The sequence below is a fragment of the Solanum lycopersicum genome, chromosome 2 (genome assembly GCF_036512215.1).
Source record: "Solanum lycopersicum chromosome 2, SLM_r2.1".
NCBI classification, from domain to species: Eukaryota; Viridiplantae; Streptophyta; class Magnoliopsida; order Solanales; family Solanaceae; genus Solanum; species Solanum lycopersicum.
Window position 1 is genome coordinate 64,630,146 of NC_090801.1, and position 22,586 is coordinate 64,652,731.

At 34.6% G+C, this 22,586-nt stretch overlaps 4 protein-coding genes and 1 long non-coding RNA gene across 18 annotated transcripts; 1 reads left to right on the top strand and 4 right to left on the bottom strand.

The window, feature by feature from the left end:
* Positions 1-1,206: 1,206 nt before the first annotated feature.
* On the bottom strand, positions 1,207-7,398 carry LOC101254653 (U1 small nuclear ribonucleoprotein 70 kDa). 10 transcript variants are annotated; one of them, XR_011214918.1, is made up of 11 exons: positions 6,912-7,398; positions 6,021-6,135; positions 5,855-5,934; positions 5,060-5,135; positions 4,915-4,979; positions 4,738-4,800; positions 3,181-3,262; positions 2,959-3,106; positions 2,446-2,514; positions 1,562-2,261; positions 1,207-1,492 (listed from the first exon to the last, which is right to left on the bottom strand). XR_011214918.1 is itself a non-coding variant. In XM_004232346.5 (11 exons), the coding sequence occupies exons 1-10, from the start codon at positions 7,005-7,007 to the stop codon at positions 1,625-1,627; spliced, it is 1,431 nt and encodes a 476-aa protein (XP_004232394.2). In that variant the 5' UTR covers positions 7,008-7,398; the 3' UTR covers positions 1,207-1,492; positions 1,591-1,624. The 10 variants fall into 10 exon arrangements, 6 of the variants coding, with proteins under 6 accessions (XP_004232394.2, XP_069149992.1, XP_010316354.2 ...); XR_011214919.1 differs by having other exon boundaries at positions 1,558-2,261; XR_739832.4 differs by having other exon boundaries at positions 1,562-2,264.
* A 476-nt stretch (positions 7,399-7,874) lies between these two features.
* LOC101257630 (proline-rich receptor-like protein kinase PERK5) lies at positions 7,875-11,845 on the bottom strand. 3 transcript variants are annotated; one of them, XM_004233671.5, is made up of 9 exons: positions 11,706-11,845; positions 10,916-11,599; positions 10,198-10,653; positions 9,817-9,903; positions 9,665-9,735; positions 9,419-9,495; positions 8,796-8,940; positions 8,505-8,666; positions 7,875-8,311 (listed from the first exon to the last, which is right to left on the bottom strand). In XM_004233671.5, the coding sequence occupies exons 2-9, from the start codon at positions 11,514-11,516 to the stop codon at positions 8,078-8,080; spliced, it is 1,833 nt and encodes a 610-aa protein (XP_004233719.1). In that variant the 5' UTR covers positions 11,517-11,599; positions 11,706-11,845; the 3' UTR covers positions 7,875-8,077. The 3 variants fall into 3 exon arrangements, with proteins under 3 accessions (XP_004233719.1, XP_025885309.1, XP_025885308.1); XM_026029524.2 differs by having other exon boundaries at positions 9,665-9,903; positions 10,198-10,647; XM_026029523.2 differs by having other exon boundaries at positions 9,665-9,903.
* Positions 11,846-12,184: 339 nt separating this feature from the next.
* LOC101257333 (F-box protein At5g49610-like) lies at positions 12,185-15,146 on the bottom strand. Its single transcript, XM_019212406.3, has 4 exons — positions 14,976-15,146; positions 14,584-14,634; positions 14,375-14,492; positions 12,185-13,624 (listed from the first exon to the last, which is right to left on the bottom strand). The coding sequence occupies exons 3-4, from the start codon at positions 14,486-14,488 to the stop codon at positions 12,473-12,475; spliced, it is 1,266 nt and encodes a 421-aa protein (XP_019067951.1). The 5' UTR covers positions 14,489-14,492; positions 14,584-14,634; positions 14,976-15,146; the 3' UTR covers positions 12,185-12,472.
* Positions 15,147-17,229: 2,083 nt separating this feature from the next.
* On the top strand, positions 17,230-18,806 carry LOC104645736 (uncharacterized). 2 transcript variants are annotated; one of them, XR_011214920.1, is made up of 2 exons: positions 17,230-17,368; positions 18,601-18,806. It is a non-coding gene; the product is annotated as an uncharacterized lncRNA (long non-coding RNA). The 2 variants fall into 2 exon arrangements; XR_002026931.3 differs by having other exon boundaries at positions 17,273-17,368; positions 18,455-18,806.
* A 642-nt stretch (positions 18,807-19,448) lies between these two features.
* Positions 19,449-22,451, bottom strand: LOC101254351 (BAC19.2). 2 transcript variants are annotated; one of them, XM_004232344.5, is made up of 2 exons: positions 22,211-22,451; positions 19,449-20,673 (listed from the first exon to the last, which is right to left on the bottom strand). In XM_004232344.5, exon 2 carries the CDS (start codon positions 20,669-20,671, stop codon positions 19,595-19,597), a length of 1,077 nt encoding a protein of 358 aa, XP_004232392.1. In that variant the 5' UTR covers positions 20,672-20,673; positions 22,211-22,451; the 3' UTR covers positions 19,449-19,594. The 2 variants fall into 2 exon arrangements, with proteins under 2 accessions (XP_004232392.1, XP_010316352.1); XM_010318050.4 differs by having other exon boundaries at positions 19,449-20,680; positions 22,211-22,395.
* Between the last annotated feature and the right edge of the window lie 135 nt (positions 22,452-22,586).

The window sequence follows — 22,586 nt, forward strand, 5'->3', positions numbered from 1 at the left end:
TTTGCGGTTTGATTCGATTTTCGATTCGATTTTGTACACCCCTAGCAAACATATATATGTATAATTTGTTATATGTATATAAATGAAAGTTATGCCGATTTCGTTTTACGATTGGACAGTGAATATAAAATTGAATGGAATTGTATAAAACGAGAAATAAAAATTATATACTATTTGAATTGTATAAAACGAGAAAGAGAGAAAGACAAAAGAGATTTGGGCAGAAAAATATTTGTATTGTATAATTATAAGTATATAGGACGATTATATACAATTTGAATTTGTATAAAACGAGAAAGAGAGAAAGACAAAATAGACTTTGGGTAGGAAGTGTATGATTGAATCAAATTCTATAAACGAGAAAGAGAGAAATTATATACAAATTGTATTTGTATAAAACAAGAGAGAGAAAGGCAAAAGAGGCTTGGACAGAAAAATATTTGTATTGTATGATTATAAGTATATAGGATTAAGATATTTGTATTACAATTTTCTCTAGCTTAATAAAAACAGAAACACAATTTATGCATTTCTATTGTATAAGGCGAGAGAGGCGAACGACGAGGAGCGAGAGAGGGAGAATAGCGAGTGAGAATATGAGGGAGAGAGACGACTGACAAACAGTCTGCTATGGAACACAAATAAATCAAACAGTAACTACTTTATTTATTTTACGTTGTTAGTTCATCATTCTACACAACTGTCCCATTTTAATTATGTAAGGGAAATAGATTAAAGGGCCACACAGACATGTAAATCGTGTTGATATAAATGTCATTTATATGAAACTCTTTTTACTCGTACAAAACAAAGCATGCCTTTGAACAAAGTCAGTAAGGCGTACTTATTGGTAACTACTGAACTCCAAGCATTTTCTATTCAACATTTTATGTAAACGAACTATACTTCTTGGCTATCAAAACTCTGACCATCCATAAATATACAGAGCATACGACCCAGCAAGGTAGAGACATCTCACTCAAAACTCAAAGACCTGTGGTTAAAGGATAAGAACGAAATCCATTTCACACATTTATAACTACTTTGAAGCCTGAAAGACATGATAAAGATATCCCTACAATTTTCTAAATAATTTAGACGCTGGACAATTTAATTAATTTATTATTATTCTACAGGATTCCAGCCCCCTCGAAGAAATATCAAGACTATTTTGATCATCGGATATAATACCCAAAAACAGATCCATAATAAAGTGCCACAATACCATAACATAAGCGAATAATCTGTTCAACATACAATACCACATAACAAACACATTACCGCGCACACATCCCCAATAAATTCGCATTTAACAAGTCACATTAGAACTCAGCAAGTAATTTACCAAACAATTCCAAAAGAAGATACAAAATTCAAAACATGGGCTGATGCGCCGCATCATCATCTTTAATGTTTCCATCCCCGCACTAGTCAAGTAGGTAATCCAACAGATAATTGCATTTTCACTGAGGTATCAGTAGGCCATGTCTTCCTGTGAGTCAAAAATTCAGACAAGTCTAATGCAGCAATATTATTGACTGACAAATTAAAAAGTACCTACATAGCATGTGGATTTTATTGCAACCTTACCACAGCAACACAGGCTGAAGCATACTCTTCATCGTCAGTAGTCATATTCACGAGAATGTGACCTATCTGAACGCTTGTAATCCCGATCCCTTTCTTTTGTCTCAGATGCCCCGTGGTCATAAGCATAATTATCCTCTTCCATTTGATCATAACGATCATGACCACGACTGGCATCTTTATAGCGATCATCCCCACCTTGTGCATCTGGATTCTCATAATCTCCTCGACCTTGGTGGTGATCATAATAGTCATAATGTCCATGATCATCTTCAGGTTCTGCAGGATCATAATTCCTCTCTTTGTCACCGTGTCGGTCTCGCTCGTGTTTTGAATCAACATGCTCATAATCATATTCTCTATCACGAGAACGCCCACGACCCTGGTCAACCTCACCTTCATCCCTACCTCTTTCCCTGTCCTTCTCACGGTGACGATCTCGCTCACGGTGACCATCCCGGTCTCTGTCTTTGCCTCGCTCACGGTCACGTGTCCTATCACGTTCGCGGTCTCGATCACGGTCACGACCACGATCTTTTTCTCTTTCTCTGGTTCTCTCGCGTTCCCTATGATGTTTGTCATCTCTTTCACGTTCCCTTGGCCTGTCATGAGAACGCTCACGAGATTTCTCTCTGTCCTTATCTCGCACCCTTTCACGGGACTTCTCCCGATCCCTGCTAATATGGGAATTCATAATTGTATTAGACGTGAAACACATTATAGTATTAACTCACATTTAAACTAAACAGAGTAGTAAATCAGACAACTCATCCTTGGAGAAGTAGAAATTTGTCTGGGAGTCAAATTGGGAGAAAGAAACTCAAAGCAAGCATAAGCTATAAATGCCTAGGTTGTTACCTATCCCTGTCATCTCGTGCTCTTGGCTCCTCAGAGCGAGATGCTGCCCTTCCAGGCTGAACCACCTCTCTGAAAAATAAAAGGAGTATTAGAGTCTTCAATAATTAAAATTCCATCCAAGAATTTAAGCTTTTCACTTTTACAATCATACCAAGAGGGCAACTACACAAAAAAAAAACTACTTTTAAGAACATTTTACGAGTAATTATCAAACTGAATGCCAAACAATAATAAATTCAACTTCTAAGCAAGACGTCATACATAAATGCTCAGAGCAGCAAGTCCTTTATAGGGAAAAAAACACAAACTGAAGCATCCATATAACCCAAAAGATGAGTTGAAATTCAAAAAAGCAGTTCATGTCAACTACAAGCAAACATGTCTTGCTGTATCTATCAAAATAGCGTTCTTACTCCATAGACACTACAGGAACCATTATTGCACTAAAGAAGAGCTGAGATCAATGTCCGTTATAGCACTATGCAATGCACATATGACAAGTTCATGCAATACCTAGTAGCATCTTCATTTCCAACTCTTGTTGTTCCAAGTCCACCACCAAGTCTGCGGGGACGCCAATTGGGGACTGTTCTACCACGTTCTACATCAACCAGCACTCTTCTATTATCAATCTTCTTTCCATCAGCTTGTTTATACGCAGCTGAATTATATCCAAAAGAATTAGAGATGGAAGTGAGACTTCGAAAAGACAGAAGAACAGGAGTTTAGAGAAACCTTTCATATCCCGTGTATGCACATACTCAATGAAAGCATAACCCCTGGGTTTATTGTTTGTCTTGTCCATAACCAAGCGAACCTGAAACTCAAACAATTTATGGAATTGACACTACTAATAACATTATAATCATTTTCGATGCAGCGGTCAAAAAAGTTAATGTTTTTTATCTACTCAACGCGATTAGGTATAGTAAGCTCCTAATGGCACGGCAGGCACTATGCCTAATTAGCCGTGCTCACCTTTGAATCAAAGAGCTCCCAGGCGAGATGCTTCACCATCACTGCTAGAGTTGCACAAGAACTGTGGCCTTATGTTTGCAATATATTCTAACTCCCCTTACCAGGGAACATTTTAAAATAAAATAAATTATTATAGAAGTATAGTCAAATACCAGGTGTCTCCTGAAATGCTTGAAACTTTTTTGATAGCCTTTGAATCCAAAAGTAAAATCTTAGCAGCATAGATGGGATGTAAGAAGAGTAAAGAAGAGAAAAGGTCGATACTCCCAACAGTTTTTTTACCAAGTAAAGGCAAGTATCAATCTCCGGTGTTGCTTGGAATAAGAGGCCAAAGATATATTGCATCATTGCTCTGCTCATCTAAGTGTTCAGCTTTGTTTCATGTAATGTAGCTCGGACTTGGAAATTGAATGGTTATGTTTGGCAACTCAAAAAAACATAAAGCTACCAGATAATTAAGTTTTACCCTTACCAGGAAAATACCTAGGAGTTGAACATCTTTACCTTTGTGGTTCTAGAAACTAAAGGAATACCAGAATGAATAGTACTTGAAACTAATGATATCCAAACCAGGATAAGAGGATAAAGGCATCAAACTGATACTCAATAATTGGAGTACTGTTACCTGAGGAAGGGCATACTGGCAATCTGACCTTTATTTTACAAAGCAAAGAAAAACTAGTAACTTCACAAAAAAAATCACCCATTTTCAGAGAGCAGTATGCACCTCGAACACCAGGGAAGAGTGCTAGCAGTTTAAAAAACAATCCATTTCTTAACTACAGCCTGAAGAGATGCACCCAAAGATACAATTGAAAAAAAAGTTCTCCGGATAAAACGTGTTTTTTGATGATCTGAAGCACTAAGAAAGTCGAGAGCTAATCAGTTTATTATTTAACAGACAACTGCCGAATTCAATAAGTTCTTATCAAAATACTGAAGTGCAATCCATGCTATAAGTTTATACACAGAATGTGAATCGCATGCACCTTTAAGTGGAAGTTTGAAACTTAGAAGAGTAATGAGTGACACTTCCTTTTAGGTAATCCACCCTCATTTCAGAAAGTGTATCGACCCCACAGTTCTTTAAATTTTGGTTATCAAAATCTGTTTTAATAAGATGCTAATTTTTTTTATGAAGTACATAAAGAGAAGCTGCTAAAATCGTAAGATGTTCTATGCTTTAAGAAATAATAAGTTGTGGAAATATCAATTTGAGAAACGGAGGAAGTACCATGCCACCATAAAAGTACACATCTTACCAACCAAAAGCCAGTAACCTGAGCCCCAAAAGGGATGCTCTATAATACCTACCCGCTTGATTGGACCATAAGCCTCAAATTCGCGTTTGACTCTGCTTTCTGTTGTCTCATAATTCTGAAAAACATGTAAAAGACAATCAACAAAATTAAGGAGATATTCCATTGTCAAAAAAAAAGAAAAAGATTATATTCACAGCAGCAAAAATGATCTAAAAAGATCTTCACTCACAAGTCTTGCAACAAATAGTGTCTTGTATGGATCCCCGGTAGCATTTGGGTCGCTGCTAGGATCATCTGTCCAGCAGAAATAAAAAATTATTCCATTTTTCCCATAAATGTCTCTCAAATATTCAGAAAATTTAAGCACTTGATACATTTTTCAAGCTCCTCAGCAGCCTTTTTAGCACCCTCCTCCAGCCGTATCTTGTGGATCCTAGCTCTTCGTTCAGTCTGCATGCAGTACCAAAAGCAATCTATGAGCATAAAGAAAAAATATACACAGATTCACCATAGTATGTAATTGCACAGCTTATGTTACATCTTATTATACTTTTCTGGAAAAAGTAACTCTTCAGAACCGGTTGGATACCAAAGGATATAACTGTCTCAATCCCAAATGAGTTGGATTAGATAACCCACATCTCAAGTTAAATAGTAATTATAATGCACTACTCTAACTACATGCACTACCAATTTACAACAGTTTCAGCTCCACTGACTTGGGGAGACAACAGTATCTTCTAAGATGAGATCCAATGGTTACAACAGCTCTACAACTTGGAGAGATGATAATAGCACCTTCCCATTACACAGGACATCTTTGCATTATTCAGTGAAGACAAACATAAAACACAGAACTAAAGAAGTACCCTAAAGAAAAAGATAAAGAACAAGACATGATATTACCAATAATTCAACAACAACACAATGTTTTAGTGTCATTTGCTGGACATTCAAGATTCATTCATCTCGAAATAGAAAACAATTCAGCAGCACATGAAATGGCAGAGCACACATAAATAATCAAGCAAACATCATATTCATGAAATTAATATCACTGTTAAGAGAAGAAGAAGGGAGAAGAATGAATATGCAACCCTCAATTAAATATATCGGCTTACCCAAAAAGATCAGAAAAAAAATTTGCAGTACATAAAATGAAGTCTTACCGGGGTTTCAACCTCAGGGATTGGTGGAGCATATTCTGGATCACCAGGTTGAGCGAAGTTACTAACAAATTGTGCCATCCCTAAAAAGAGAAATGAGAATATATCTAAGAATTATACGAGATGACTGATGGAACAAGAAATGACTCAATCCATGAAGAATGTTAACCAGTATATGAAGGGCATTTTCTCTTCTCAGGGGGTGGTTTGTACTCCAAAGGTGGTCGGGGCTCAAACAACTTCAGAAGATTAGCAGTCAACCCAGTTGGATGACTTTGACCAATCTGCATATATTAAGTATATTAACAAAGTTAGTACACAAACTTGTAGCACCAGTGAAGAACAAAGAAAAGGATATCCAATAGTGCAGCAGCCTGACAACATAGTTCTACTGTTATTCTAAGCCAACTATCTAATCACACAGTATATTTAGATGTCATAAAAGCACAACAAATATGCATCTTAGACAATTTCGAATCTCATTTCACAAAAAACAAAAATAATGAACCTTGAGTTGGAACTGGACGAGTTCTAAAATATCACGAAACAAGAATTAAACCACAAAACCTTACTCACTACCCATAATAACAAATCACCAAGACATCAAGAAACCAACAACTTGGGGGTTGACATATGAATCCACATCAATTCCACTCCATCCAGGTCTGTTTCCCCCAGTATCATACAATTAATATTTTGGGAAAGATTATAGGTACCTAAGATTATAAATAAATCGACATTGAGAATCCCCAACCAAATTAAGAGAGGGACTTAATATGAGTTTACCAACAACAACTGACTAGACCATAATCCCAACAAGTCGGTATAGTCTATATCGGTACTTCACTTCTACTCTAATTTTTCCTTTGCTGAATAACGAAAGACCAAACAAATTGTAGCAACAGGACATAAAATCATCTAAATTTATAACCTAATACTCATCAAGAAAGAACCTACGGAAAACCTAAACAATCAAAAAACACTAACACAAAAAAAAGGCCTAGTTTAACAATCTAAGCCAGTAAACAACAAAGACAACAGATCGAGGGTTATAACTTACCAGCTTGAGTTGCATGACATTAGCGCGATTCTGGGCCTTTGCACGGGCCTGAACGTTAGGGTTGTTCCGCATGAAGGCATCGTTGAAGTCTCCCATTGAAGCCGACTAGGGTTTTTGCTAGATGCGAATCGCCGCCACAAGAAGTGGAGTTACGTTAATCGGACGATTGGAGAGATGGAGAAGATAGCTGAGGCGGCACGAAGAACAAAATAGAAACAAGGGTTTATCCGGCGCAGAGAAGCGGCTTATATAAAGACTCCATCAGAGATCGTACTCCAGCACTGGCGAGTTCATTTATACCAAATTTTAGAAATATTTTTTTTTAACTAAAAATACGAAATATCATTTAATCTTTTAAATATGTTATGTAAATAACGAAAAAAATTATCCAAAAGTAAGATAAATTTTCTTTTAAAATTAACTAGAAAAAAAAAGCAAAGAAATGAATTAGAATGAATAAATCAATAACTATGAACAATGATAAATACATACTTTTCTATGTCTTAAAATACGAAATTTTATAAAGTCAATGAGACTTTTAAATTTTAAGGATAAATCAACTCAAAAGAAAGACATAATTTATGTAATTAATATTTTCTCTAATCCATATTAAGTAATATGTGTTCAAACGAATGTCATTTAATTCTTGACAAGTTTTAGTACGAAACTGTTTTTATTTGTTAACCCTTCAGTTCAATATATTTTGATATTTTTATTTATTTTATGAAAAGGGATAAATATATCCTAAACTATTCGAAAAAGATCATATTTATTTTTAAATTATATTTCGACTTAAAACTATTCTTTCCATCAAACTGATGGGTCAAAAGTGGATTTTATTAACGAAAGTTGTTAAATGTCTTGTACGCCAATCGAGTTCCACTGCCACGGTATGTACAATCAAATATTATATTGTATAAAAATTTATATATATAGTCAAAATGTACAATAATGTGCAGAATATTGAGACAAAAATGATACTCTGCTATATATAATGTAATGTAATATATACATAAGCATATTTTGCTGCTATGACTTTGATTTTGTATATTTACTAGACAAAAATCACGAAAGAGTAGATCCATTAATTGTATCAGTTCTAGGGAAGAAGTCAAAGTGTTAGCTATTCATCCTGTCAAGCTTCAAGTTTTCAGCTAGTTAGCTATTCATCCTCTACTTCTTTGATGATGATCAAGCTCACTGGAATCACCGCTCGAGGAGGAAGGGTTGAGTCCATAGTCACTTGTCCCTCCATATTCACTGCTATTGAATTCTTGGTTTGATATCATTTCCCTAAACTTGATCATGTCAGCGTTGTATGCACTAGTATCGTAGGTATCAGTCTTTGCACCATCGCTCATGTCCTCCAAAGATGAATCGCCATCCAAAGCTCGCATAATCTGTTCATTAGAATGTGCATCACTAATTGTCTCCAGAAAGTAGAAGAGAAAGGAACATATACCATGAGTCTAATTGCAGTGGTATAAGATATAAGTTCAAAGTAATAGGTAAAGGTAAACCACAAAACCATGTACCAACCGGCTTAACAAAGGAGGGTCTAGTTTGATAGCTCTAATCTAGAAGATGACATACCTGAGTCATCTTTGGACGTCTTTTAGCAGAATAACGAGTGCTAGCAGCAGCACAGACTACTAGCCGATGCAGCTCTTTTGGAACATTGTTTCCTTCAAAAGGAGCACCTACCAATTCGTCATATTTTCCCTCTTCCAAGGCAGTTTTAAGAAGCGGCCTAGCCTGTTCATATTCATATATTAGGCTAATAAGGGTATGCATATACAAAGATTGGTGTCTAAATACATGTTAAAATCTAGGTATTGTTGATGCAATGAATGATAATATGAGAACTTGAGATCAAGAGCGAACCCATTCTACTAAACTGTCTTCCATAATATTGCTAGGATCAATAGGTCGCTTCCCAGTTATGAGTTCCAAAAGCACAATTCCAAATGAAAAGACATCTGATCTGTCTGTTAGCTTGCCACTTGATGCATATTCAGGAGCCATGTACCTGTAGTATAAAAATAAGACGGCTTTTTCATTACTGATGCCTAATTTCTTCCAGAATCAAGCATCCGCATTTATTACTTTAACCAAGAGGTCAGAAAAAGTTAAAATGACCTCTAAAACATTTTTCATGTATGTTAAACAGTGGTTTATTTTTTGCCTTCACTGTGGATATCTCTTGCCTAAGCTACTATGACTGAGCATATGAAAAGTCTCTGAAAATTAGAGACCTTTAGAACCCCAAAACAAAAACATCAAACAGATTTTCAGGGCATACTAAATTTTGCAGAATTATCAAATTTCTAGGCCTTTTAGATTGATAACATGGTACATGATTGGATTTCGACCAATTAAGATCTTTCAGTAAGTCTGGAAACATTTAAAGATAAAAGATTGTATGTCACTTCTAAAGATAAGCACTAACCTTCACCTAGTATTTCTTTTACCTCTCAAAAAGTAGAAAAATGCTATGCTCGACTCACCCGAAAGTTCCCATAACACGGGTGGAGACATGAGTAAGGTTGTCAGAAGAAAGCTTAGCCAATCCAAAATCTGCAACCTGAGAAACCAGAAACACTCTTGTAATTCCCAAGGTTATCATGATTATTAAGCAACGCTTCTAATAAAAGTGGAGATTTATGTTGAAAACCAACATCATAAGTTTCCTGACATGTGCAAAATACATAAAAACAAATTCACGAGACAATAATGACCTACAATAATTTTACCTTAGCTTCAAAGTTGTCCTCAAGTAGAATGTTTGCAGCCTTTATATCACGGTGGATAATTTTAGGATGGCCTGTGTGTAGAAACAAGGTTGAGAAAGAGAAACAAAGAGTAAAAGAAAAGGGGAGCATTGTGAATAGAAAAAATTGTATACAATCTTCATGGAGGTAAGCTAATCCTTTGGCTGATCCCAATGCAATTTTAAGCCTTGTTCCCCAATCCATAACACGATGTCCCTTCCCTGCAAACAAATTTAGTTTTAACTATTAGCATGGAGAGCATTTTCAACAGTTCCAACTCATATATATTGAAGAATTTTTATGTTATTACTTGGTGGATTTCCTCACTTGCAGTAAGACATAATTTGTCTTATCCTATAGGTTACTAATCCCACTTTTTATGATAATTACCTGTAGTTATATTTAAGGCGACCTGATTGTGTAATAATTCTTTATACTAGCTAGTGCATATAAACTCTTACGGAAGTATTTCAATAATGTATCATAAAGGGAGTATTCAGTGACAGGGGAAGTACCATGAAGATGGAATTCCAAGGTTTTGTTAGGAACATACTCATAGACCAACATTCGTTGTCTATCAGCAATGCAATATCCAACAAGAGAAACAAGGTGGCGATGATGAACTCTGCTAATGATATCAACCTCTGCCTGAAATTCTCGTTCACCTTGTCCACTGCCCGACTTCAAACTCTTGACAGCTACCACCGTTCCATCAACCAAAACACCTTTATGTACATAGCCAAAACCACCTTGGCCTAACAAATTGGCCTTAGAAAATCCAGAAGTTGCTCTAGCTAGCTCCTCATAAGTGAACTGACTCTTTGAGAACCCACCAAGACTCGGAGATGGCACAAGAGCTTGGCCATTAACAGCAAAGGTGCTATCATTACTTGTATAAACTGTGGTAGGAACCTTAATAATGTGTTCCATGGGCTTAGGACCTTTGTAGTATGGATCAGTACTACCTGCACCTAAAAACAAAAATATACACTGTTACTAGGATAGTGAAACCTCCTACAGTTTTTGAGTTTCTCATTAAAACAACAAACCTGTGCTTAAATAATTACGACAGAAATTGGATATGCATATAAGTTAAACCCTTATTTATACAAGAGAGTACTGATTATGCTTTTAAGCCACTAGATAGTTCAAGTTTTCATCAATTTACAATATCAGGATAGGTAACATATATTCAAAAAGAAACAAAGACACATAGGTTACAATTTTACGAACCTTTAGGTGGACGTCTAGAAGGACCAGGAGGAGGATTGGTATAGTAGTGTTCTTTCTTCTTCCTTCTCCAGTAAATTAAGCAAACAATGATAGTGGCGAAAATCATCAATCCTGCCACTGCTATTCCAGTGACTACAAACATATCAGATGAACCTGAATTAGAGGAAGGCGAGCCATTGTTGTTTCCTGAAGAACCAGCTGCTGGTTTGCCTGAATGTTGTGCACCGTCTGGTTTTTCAAAAGGTGCTGATTTTTCTGAAGGTGGAGGAGGAGATAATTTTCCAGCAGATAATGAAGGTGATCCTGAGGAAACTGGTGGTGGAGGATTAAATTTGGATGAGGTAGGAGGAGACGCCTCAGGAGCATTGAGTGACGTGGTAGTGGAATCTGACGGAGGTGGTGGTGATTCAGAAGCTGAGGGTGGTGGTGATGACGGAGGAGAAGATTCCTTTGACGGTGGCGGAGAATTTACAGGTGGAGGAGATTCTGGGGGTGGGGAGGTAGGCGGAGCTGGTGGTGGGGGAGACGGGGAGGAATTAGAAGGAGAAGAGGAAGTAGTCTCATCTTTGTCGGACGAAGCAGTACTAGGAGGTGATTGCATATTTCAACAACGGTGAAATTTCCGGCAGCCCAGAAATTCAACCTCTCCCGTTAGCTGCTCGTCTCAACAAATCTTCAATGCTCCTATATTTCCATGAAAAACGAAAAAAAAAATGTTATCTTTACAGATCCTACACAACATATAGTAATAAAAATGATTCAATTTGGACATGAAAGAGAAGAAATTTACCTGAAAGATGTATGAGAACAGAGGGTTCTCAAAAGGGAGAGAGAGAAATCTTAGCATTGTGATGTTCAAAGAAAGCCTACCCCTTTCCCCTCTCTCACCCTCAAACTGTTTGCCACCCTTCTCTCTTTCTCCCCCAATTTTATTTTATTTTGCTTTTTAACACAATGGGGAAAACATTAGTGGGGATATTACGTGGAATTAGTCGAGATGTCGAATTTTTTTAGTCAATGACAGAGCATTGCATTAGTAGGTACATACTCCAATTAAGTTGGACTGAGTTCATAAGTGTACTATTATGATTCCTGAATTCAAGACTTAATTTCTTTATTTCCCATTTATTATTGAGAAGAAATGGAAGGAATGACTTACTTTGGTTATATTTGCTTTATGAAGATTCGAAGAGTACGTAATTGTGAGAGCAAGCAAAGAGTAAACAATCAGCTCATCTTCTATCAGAAATAGGAGGAAGTTGATGCCTATTGAGAATATGTAATAGTTCCAAACTGTAAGTATTATCGTCAAAAGAGAACCTGACTATACAATTCCAACAGTTTGCACTTGTTTAGAACCAAAACTGAAAACTAGCAGCAAGAAAGTAAAATGACTGGAGGACAAAAACAAATCATACTACTAGCCCAAATGAAACAATCATCAAGGGCACTACTTCATATTCTCCAGATCCTTGTAACATAACGAGGCAGCTTATGTAGGCTGAGAACCTCTCATCAGTATTCGTCCCAGACTCCACACTGTTCTGCTCCCTTGGGTTATTCTCCAGCATTGTGTACCATAACAAGGCTGTTTATGTAGGGTAAGAACCTCTTATCAGTATCCACTCGTCCCGGACTCTGCAGTGTCTCAACCTTCTGGTCCCTAAGGTGATAAAAGTATATTGTTGTGTCCGTGTGGATCACCACAGTATCACTGACAGTACAAGGTAGTACCTCACAACACTTCTCATTGGGTATTCCAAGCACTTGAGTACGAGGCTTCTTGCTACCAAGATTTACACTGACACTGCGCTTCAGGCCCATGTCTACACCTCCATAGATGTCTATTATGAAAACACTTCCACAGTCATTATAAGCAGTAACATAGCAAACCTCATCTCCTATCTGCGTCAAGGCACCACGTTGTCCAGATTGAAGAACAGGTAAATGTAGAACTGCTGGAATCTCATTTTTCACATCGAATGCTAGCACTTCATTCGATGATGTATTCCTCCAGTAAGCCACCCCCTTCATATAATATCCTCCACCTGCAAGTCTTGTATTTTCCAGCTCTAGACAGTCTGAAGGAGAGCACCTCCATGAATCTGATTCAGAACAGTAAATCTCAAAGCATACAACTGGATTATCAAGAACAGGGACTGCAGCGACCACACGATAAAATGATTCAATATTGAACTGAGGATCAAATGCAAGAGCAACAGCAGGATCAGATCCGTGGTAATATTGAGGAGGAGGAAGCTTTTTCCAGTCTTTGGTTGCAGGATTGCAAACATAATAGCTGTCCTTCCCTTGACAAAGGAGCAACCCGCTGCTAGAACTTAGTACTTTAACCTTCACAGGCAAGAAACGAAGTGAAGGACTCGGGACTCCAATTGCAGAACGATGCAGAGACAAAAGTATAGGAGGATCATCTACATTATCCAGTCTTTGATAAAAGTAGCCTGAAAGCTTCTGAAATGTTGAACTTTGATTGTACGCAAGTAATGGACTAGCTATCCACTGATTCCATTCTTTGGAGACTGCCCGAAGCTTCATCAGTGATTTAGCGGGGAGGAAAGGCAGTATATGTCTCTTCGCTACATCTTTGATCGTCATGTTCACTCTCATTATGATTTCGACAGGATATTTAGAACCATTGTTCCCTTCCTCCACCTTATAAGCAGCAGTTCTCAAGTCAAACTCTGCTAACTGCAATCCAAACCGAAAGACTTGTTAAAAGTAGTACAGTAATCATTAGCAAGAGCGATATACTAACTATGCTGCAATATCATACTAGTTAGGATGATCTATATTTGTATCCACTCCTCTTTTTAGGCTAGGCATGTTGTTCACTCAGAAAGACTCATTTAAAAAGTAAATATATTCATTAATGTAAGAAAAATGGGAAAAGGAACAATAGAAAAATCAGGACTAGAAAGCAAGATCTTATGAAGTAGCTTCCTAGCAAAACAGGGAAGCAGAGATTGTCCATGACACCATGGCATTGTGAAAATAAAAGGATAGTGGATTAGTACATTTGGCCCAAACTAGCTTGGAATTGAGGTCATTGTTACAATTGTAACTTTAGGCAAACCGGAATAGGGCAGAACTGAGATCCAAGGACATTTATGAGGACTAACTTACACTACTTTAATACATCTGCCATCTGCCAATTTCGAAATGGACATCTTAGAAACCACCACTTAGAAATAAAAAACATGAAAACGCAAAGTATAGAGTCATGTTCAGTATAAGTCATTTAAGACACAAAAAAAGGACATTAACGTTCAACAAGAAACTTCAAGTTCTGCTATTGAGATTTCAAGACCTTAACATCCCAAAGCAAGTAAAAAGTAACATTAGAAAGTTGGATAGAAGAGACGATGATAAAAAAAAAAGAACTGTTGAACAATTGAAACAAGAAACAAGAAAGCGAAATAAAAGGGAAGAAAACTATACCGAGTCAATCCCACCACCCTGAGGTTTAACAGCAACGTAAAACTCAGAGGAGTCAGAATACATGTCCTCCTCCAAAGATTCATCATTCAGCATGTCAATCCCAGAACATGCCATTTTTCTGCATAGACATTTAAAAATTACAGCGTCTATTACTTAACAAAAATAATAATATGAAAATGAGAAAATCAAGAAATTCATCTCCGTATCACCTATCAGCAGAGCCCTTGATGATAACTTGGGTTTCAAGAAATTTCACTGTACTGTAAATGAGAAAATCACGAAAAATATTAGTAACGAAAAAAAGAAGAAACAAGAAAACCCCAGATTGAATAGAGCACTAAATATAGCTACATTTATTTCCTCAAGAAAGCAAGAACATAAAACGATACATTCGAAGATGTAAAGGAAACAACAACACTACCAAAAATTGGATCAAAAGAAAAACGAAAATGATCCTATCTTTTCATGACAAAATTGATCAGCAATTGTAAAACGGAGAAATTCAGTATTTTTTCTTATTTTTTTTTTAAATAAATAAACAACAGCATGTGATGATCAGTACCGGTAAGCAACAGAAGAATTAAGAAGAAGAAGAACTCACAAAGTGCAATGCGCTAAAATTCTGGTGAGTAAAGTCGCCGGAAAACCAAGAAAGAATGGCAAAGAATCGCCGGAAAACCCTAACGACGACGCGACGAGGAAAAACGCGTAAAGAACGGAGAGTTCAAGACTGAAGTGAATGAGAGTTGTAGTTTGAGGAGGTGTGCATTCTCTGGCTTTAAGGAAATAAATTCACAGGCTTACCCGGTCATTTTTATTTTAATTAAATAAATAAATAAACTTTAAAATATTTATTTAGGGAAAATATATTTGACATCTTTTTCGCATGAATTACATGACCGGGTAAGTTCCTAATTAATGGGGATCAGTAAATTCATTTTTCACTTGAGTCAAAATGCACTAAAAAAACACTGAGAAAAAGTAGTTGGTTTTAAGAAATTACACTATCCAATAAAATATTCACTTCCAATAAAAGAACACTGTCCAAAAAAAATTATTACTCTTATTTAAATTTACTTCAATACTTTACTCAGTCTCTTTCGTTCAATTTTTTAATGTTTTATTATTATTTGTTCTTCCATTCTTCCTCCTTTTCAGGAGAAAAAAAATATAGATTAATTTAAAAAAAATATAATTAGTATTTTCTATTTTATTGATTCGTTAATATTTCTATAAAATAATAATATTTACGATTGTAATAATTATACTTCATATTGAGGAATGAGGATAGAATTACTAGTTATCGTGAAAGTTTTAAAACGTTTAATTAAATTATATTTTTAAATTAAAAAATTTAGATCACAATAAGAAGAGTATTTTTAATAGGAAATGGTGTCTGAAGAATACTTCAATTTTGATCGAAATTGTTGTTACCATACCAAATTTTACGGAGGATCTTTTTCCCTTTGCACTATTTAATACTCCCTCCATTCGGTATTGTTTGTCATGGTTTTTATTTTTAGAGTCAAATTATAAAAAAAAATTGACTAATATTTTAATTTTCATCATATTAATATACAAAAAAATTGCAATTTATAGTATTTTTTCATATAGTTTTAGAATATCTAATTTTTTTATTTAAAATATTGAATTAATATGATTCAATTTACCTTTGAAAATTAGTCAAATTGACTTTCGATAAGCGCAATAATTTCGAATGGTCCCTATCTCTCTGTAATTTACCCGCAAACGAAGAATTCAAAAAGAACTTGCAGCAGTTATTTGACGATCAACTGATCAAACAGTCTCTTAATCTGTATCAATGATTGACCTTCTGTACCTGTACCTTTTGATGCTAGAAGAGGATTGAGACAGTGTGACTCTATGTCCCCCTTTCTCTTTGTTTTAGTAATGGAGTATAATTCATGATTATTGAAGAGCCTAATCACCAGTTCTAATTTTGAATTATAGCCTAGGTACTTAAAGATAAAACTTATTCAATTAGATTTTGTGGACGACTTATTAGTATTAGTATTATCATCTTAAAAGGGTGTCATAAGATATGTTCAATAATTTTCTCATGCTTTTGGTTTGACATTGTATAGTTATCTTGAATATTTTGGGCTTTACTAGAGGTGAGATGCCTTTTAGATACTTAGGTGTGCTTCTGAGTTCTAAACGATTATCAATCACTCAATTTGGGATTATAGAATATTATTATTTTATAGAGATATTATTTAATAGATAATTTAATATTTATTAATTTAATTAGTGTTTTGGCATTGAAAAAATTGTTTAGGAATGAAATTTCAAAGAATTTGAAAAAACCCTATTGTGGAAACGTCATTCATGGAACTTAGGGTCATATACTAATAATCTAGATTATCGCAATTTAAATGAATGATAGTAACATATTGGATGGGTGAAAAGATACATGTTGTAGATATCATTGGAGAAATAATATTGATGATAAAATTGAATATGATACAATACCTTTGGAACCAGTAAGGAAACACTTGCATCTAGAACACTTCAAAATTTTATGGTGCAATTAGAAAAATAACATCGAATTTTTCGGAAGCAAGAAGAAAAGTAAAAGATGAGTTTGAACTAAACTTAAATTTTAACAAAAAAAAACATGATACAATCATATTTCACTAAATTTTCTTAGATAAATTTGTATTTTTAAAAAATTATTAATTTATAATTTTAATGAGATCATATATTTATATAGTAGTATTCTAAAAATGTATTATGTGATTTTTCCGTGGACTTAAATTGGAATATAAAAAAATTATTAATTAAACGAGTATTAATTTAGTAAAATTATTGATTAAAACAGAAAACAGAAAAACAAGAGAGCTTGGTATTTAAGATAAATATAATTAGTCCCCAATTCCCGAACCCTACAACATTACCTCTGTCTTTTTCCAGTTAAAACCCCTGCACTCCACTGCCGGCTGCCGCTTCTCGCCGTCAGTTGTCAGCGATCAGGTTTGTTCTTGCCTTGTGTACTTTGTATATTATCTCGATCTACCAAAATTCATGGCCCAATTTTGTCACCCAAACTTTAGCTTCATTACTGACCCAAATTCTTGTCGATATCCGATGCCTCAACTGAAAAATATGGTAATTGATGGTATATATTTCACACTGAGTTTGAAAAATTGGACTATCCTTAAGTTTGTTATTAGAATTTGATTACCAACATAGGTCGTCGAAATTGAGTGTTTCTTTAGGTTAATACTATGAAATTCTATTACGTTTATCTTCATTCTTAATCTACAAATTATCTCTGTTTGTTTGGATTGGTTTTTTCTTACCATATGATATGTTACACTTTTTAAAATTATAATTTAGTTAAAAACTATTTTGATTTTAAAACTCTTCAAAGTAAATCAATCCAAATAGGCTAACTTGCTTTTTGACGATTAATCATGTTTGGGTTGCATTAACTTTTGACTTGCAAAAGTTCTAACTTATGATTTTAGACTTTAGAAACACATCATATAAGTCAATTTAAACACGCTCGATGTTTGAAGTTTCCTTTTTGATTATACAATTCAAAACTTGAGTTTAATTCAGTTTCTACTAGTTTAATATATTTTTTGATTAAATTTTAATATTGTAATACTTCTATAATTTTAAAAATTAAAAGAGATATTAACATACATTAGTGTTTTAACATATTTATAAAAATAACTTAAATACACAAGTATAAGTCTAATTTTTCCTTTTTTTATATATTACATAATTTCCTTTTTTTTTAAATTTTAATAGAAGTTTAGAGATATATAATCTTCTCTCTCCTATAACACACACTTCCCCAATATCATTCCTATTTTTTATCTACTAAAACACTCAATTTTCTGAATCACTTTTTAAATTTTGAATTATTACTTTTAATTAAACACGTTTCACAATATTTAATATGCAATTTTGAATTTCAAAATTCAAAAATTGCAACAATTTCAAATACTCGTGATACATAGAAAGAAGTATAAAAAAGACATGCCCCGAAGCAATGTCGGCCAGACAATAATGGTTGCTGATGCTTTTCTCTTTTTTGGTGTATTTTAGCAACCTTTGATTTAGATGATTCCCCAATATCTTTGTTTGAATCCTTCCGAACATTCATATGATCATGTAAAGATTTTTTTCTATTTTCATCGTCCGAATCATAAATTCTCCTATTCGTAAAAGGATACATTAATATAATGTAATAGAACGATGAACAAGAAGAAAAGAAGAAGAACGGATGATGGAGTAAGAAGAAGAACCAGAGACGGATGATGAGTAAGAAGAACCAGAGAACAATGGTAGTTTCAATTTTTAGAAATTTCAGATTTTTGAAATTCAAAATTGCATATTAAATATTGTGAAACGTGTTTAATTAAAAGTAATAATTCAAAATTTAAAAAGTGATTTAAAAGATTAAGTGCTTTAGTGGAGAAAAAATAGGCATGATATTGAAAAAACGTGTGTTATAGGAGAGAGAAGACTATGTATCTCTAAACTTCTATTAAAATTAAAAAAAAAAGAATTATGTAATATTTAAAAAAAGAAGAAAAAATTAGAGAATACTAAACTTATAGTTGTGTATTTAAGTTATTTTTCTTTACGATGATTTTTCTTAAATTAAAATCACAAAAATAAAATACCTGTCGTTGCTTAAATTGACTCGTCTCTTTTTTTCATTAATTATATCATGAGATCTGTTCCCAACTTCCAAGAAGAACAAATGAAATCTCAATGCTACATTAACAAGAGAAAAAAAAATGAAAATAGAAGTAAGGCGGATATAAATATATGTTGAAAAAAAACATAAATATGATCACTATGAATTGATGGTTTATCCAGTAATAAAATTTAAGTTTTTTTCCTCGTGCATTAATAACACAAGTTTGGTGCAAGGTGGGAGTGTGCTGGGAGGGGAAAAATTTTCAACACTTCAATTTCAAAAGTGTAGGTTAAAATTTTAAAATAACATGTTAATGTCCCCAATGCACGTCCTGGTGAGTTTTAAATTTTTCATTGGGAGTAGGTTCAACATGAGATATTCTGACAATAAAAATTTGTGTTACATGTTCAACATGAGATCCATATAAGATAAAACGAAAAGCCTGATGTTCATAGCACAAAGAATACTATACAAATTTCTTCAGTACAAGTAACCATCTGAAAAGGAGATGTTTGTTTTCCTCATTAAGCTGATTGAATTTAGAGGGAGACTAGGCTGTTTACATATGGAAAGCATCGATCAAGAATTCCAACTTTACTGCTCAGAAATTTTGTTAGACGAGACTTGAAATCGTATGAGCACGTTCTTCTTCCACAAAGAACCACCATTATATCACTGTCAACATGTAAAACTGTGTGGTTCCTTGCTGCACCATCCCCAACAATTTCACTGTCAAGAACAACAATCTCTTTCTCTGACCACATTTTGATTTGGCTACCTATTTGCATTGTATTTGAGTGGGTATTAGCCAAAACGTTTAAGCTGATTATATCACCACTGACATCAACCTTACAGAGCTTTCCACTAAAAGTCCCCAAGAACCCACGAGTGCCATAGCTTTCAAGGAGCTGTGTCCTACCCTTTGTTAGATCAAAAGCAAGAATATTCTTACTTGTCATCCAGTAAACAACGCCATTCACATGGATCCCTGATTTTGGAAATATTGTTCTACTTCCAAAGCACATCTCCTCAGCAATTTTCCAACAACCCTCTCTTGAGTAATATATATCAAATTCAGTTGCCTTGTCAAAATCTGTCGATGGAAAAGCACATATAATTTTGTACTCTGCTACAAAGTTGAGCAATGATGGTTCAAATAAGAGCACAATTGCTGGATCTGATCCATGATAAGCATTTGATTTTGGTAGTTCCTTCCACTGCTTAGTAAAAGGATTACATATGTAGTAGACCTTGTCCCCTTCACGACCTCGGCAACAAAGCAGTCCATTGGAGGAGGATTTGATGTCAACGGGCTCAGGCAAGAAGTTAAGAAATGGATCTGGCACCCCACAAGAGTTTGCGTCAATGGGTATAAGGAAAGGAGAACCCCTGTTAAGCTGGGAAAAGATGCCTGATGTACTGTTACAAGAAAGTGACTGCTTGTGGGCAAAAAGTGGAGCCGAAATCTGGAGTCTCCAGTCCCTACAAACAGCTTGGAATTTGACAGCTGATTTGGCAGGAAGGAAGGGAAGCGCATTCTCCTTGATGATGTCCTCTAAATCCAGATAAATCCTATTACTTCGTGCAGCAAGGTCTGGTATTTTTCCACGATCCATCACTGCAATCTAAATAATTGTCAAACAACAACACTAATCTAAATATAGAATTATTTATTTGAAATACTCAATTTAGGACAACTGGAATCAAAAGTTCCATTTTTCTCCTCCCAACATTATAATTGTTAAGTAGGCAGATGCAGAAACTTCCAAAACAAGATTTCATACCATGGAAGCAGAAATTTTCGGGTAACAACAAATGCTAAGATTGTAAATGGAGCTTGTTGATGACTAGGAGAATATTGCATTTTCAAGTTGGCCAGAAATATCTTTGAAACCATATTTTCCTAAGACATCACAATGAGGGTGAATATCACAGTAAAATATAATAGAGACTTTAATGTATTCAATTGGACCACTAGGCGGTCATTACGTGAACATTAGTTATCAGTCACAACTTGGCATTTCCATATCTCATATTTCTTACTCAGCAATCACTAGACAGAGACCAAGACTATCTAAGGTAAATACCAATAACAAAAAGTAGAAAGGAAAATCTAATTTCAGTAAGGATCCATCGTGTATTTGAAAAAATACATAAGATTTTGATTCTAACCCATAAGAAGATGGAAAATTTTTGAATCATCAGCAGTAATCATTCTGTCTGCCACATATAAGCATGGCTTAGATATCAAACTTTCATGTTACTTACAAGACAACAACCTACTGATTACTACAGGAGGAGCAGAACATTAAAGACTAATCAGGATCAAATTTCACTGTATGTTCTAAAGAAAAAATATGGAATATGCCCAAAAACCACAAAATCTTGTTTAGAAGCCATAAGAAGGAAGGAAGAATGGATTATAGTCACTGATGATTAAGACAGTGCAACAACAGTCTCCTTCTTGTTTTTTCAGTCTTCAGTTACTAAAGATAACCAAATGCCTCTAACATCTTGAGGGTTCAGTTTTGACTTGCTTTAACTTGATGCATAACCAGTCCAAATTTGACCAAATCTGCCCACCATTTTACACCTCTAAATTCAGTCAAGATTGTTGCTTTTTATTTTCTATACAACAACAACACACCCAATGTAATGGGATCAGAGGAGGGTAGAAATTAAGACACACGAACCACTTACCCCCTACCTGGGGTAGGGAGAATATTTCCGATGGACCACTGGCTCAAAAAAGAAGTTATGATGCAAGAAAATAATTTTCTTGACATTCTTGAAGATCAAATGACGATAATCTCTTCCAGCAATACTGGAAAGACGGTACTCTATATGAAATATATCTAAAAGTATACTTGATGAACAACATAACATATCAACAAAACGGTCTCTCAAGAAAAAAACTTATAAACTAAATTGGCATAGAAATCTCAAAAAAAAAAGAAAAGAAAAAAGAAGAAGAGAACAGATTGCGAAAACTAGAATATACAAAAAGCCTAATCTGAATATCACAGAAAAAGATAAGAACAATCCAAAAAACTCTCAAATTATGGTGCGATCAAAGCGAAACATCCCAAATTATTATGAACTGTAAGCACACGCAAAACCCTAAATTGAATGATTTGGAAAATAAGAATCAATACCTGACTGAATCTTCTATCAAGAGAGTAATTCAATAATTGTTGTTGAGCAAGAATAATGGATCCCGCTCATACTCAACGCTCAACTCTTTTATACTGCGAGACTCGAATTAAAGACTCCTTCGAGTTCGTTTTTTTAAAAAAAAAACTTTTCTTTCTAAAATAAATAAAATAAAATATTAGAGTACAACAGAACACATGCTCTCTATTTTTAAGATATTGCATCCCTCAAAGTTTTAAAATTAAACACAATAAGTACATGATTTAATGATAAAAGATACTTTCAATTTTTAAAATCAAATAGTTACACGCTTATTATAATATAGAAATTATACAAAAGTAAAATAATTTAAACAGGCATGCATTCCCTGTTTATATG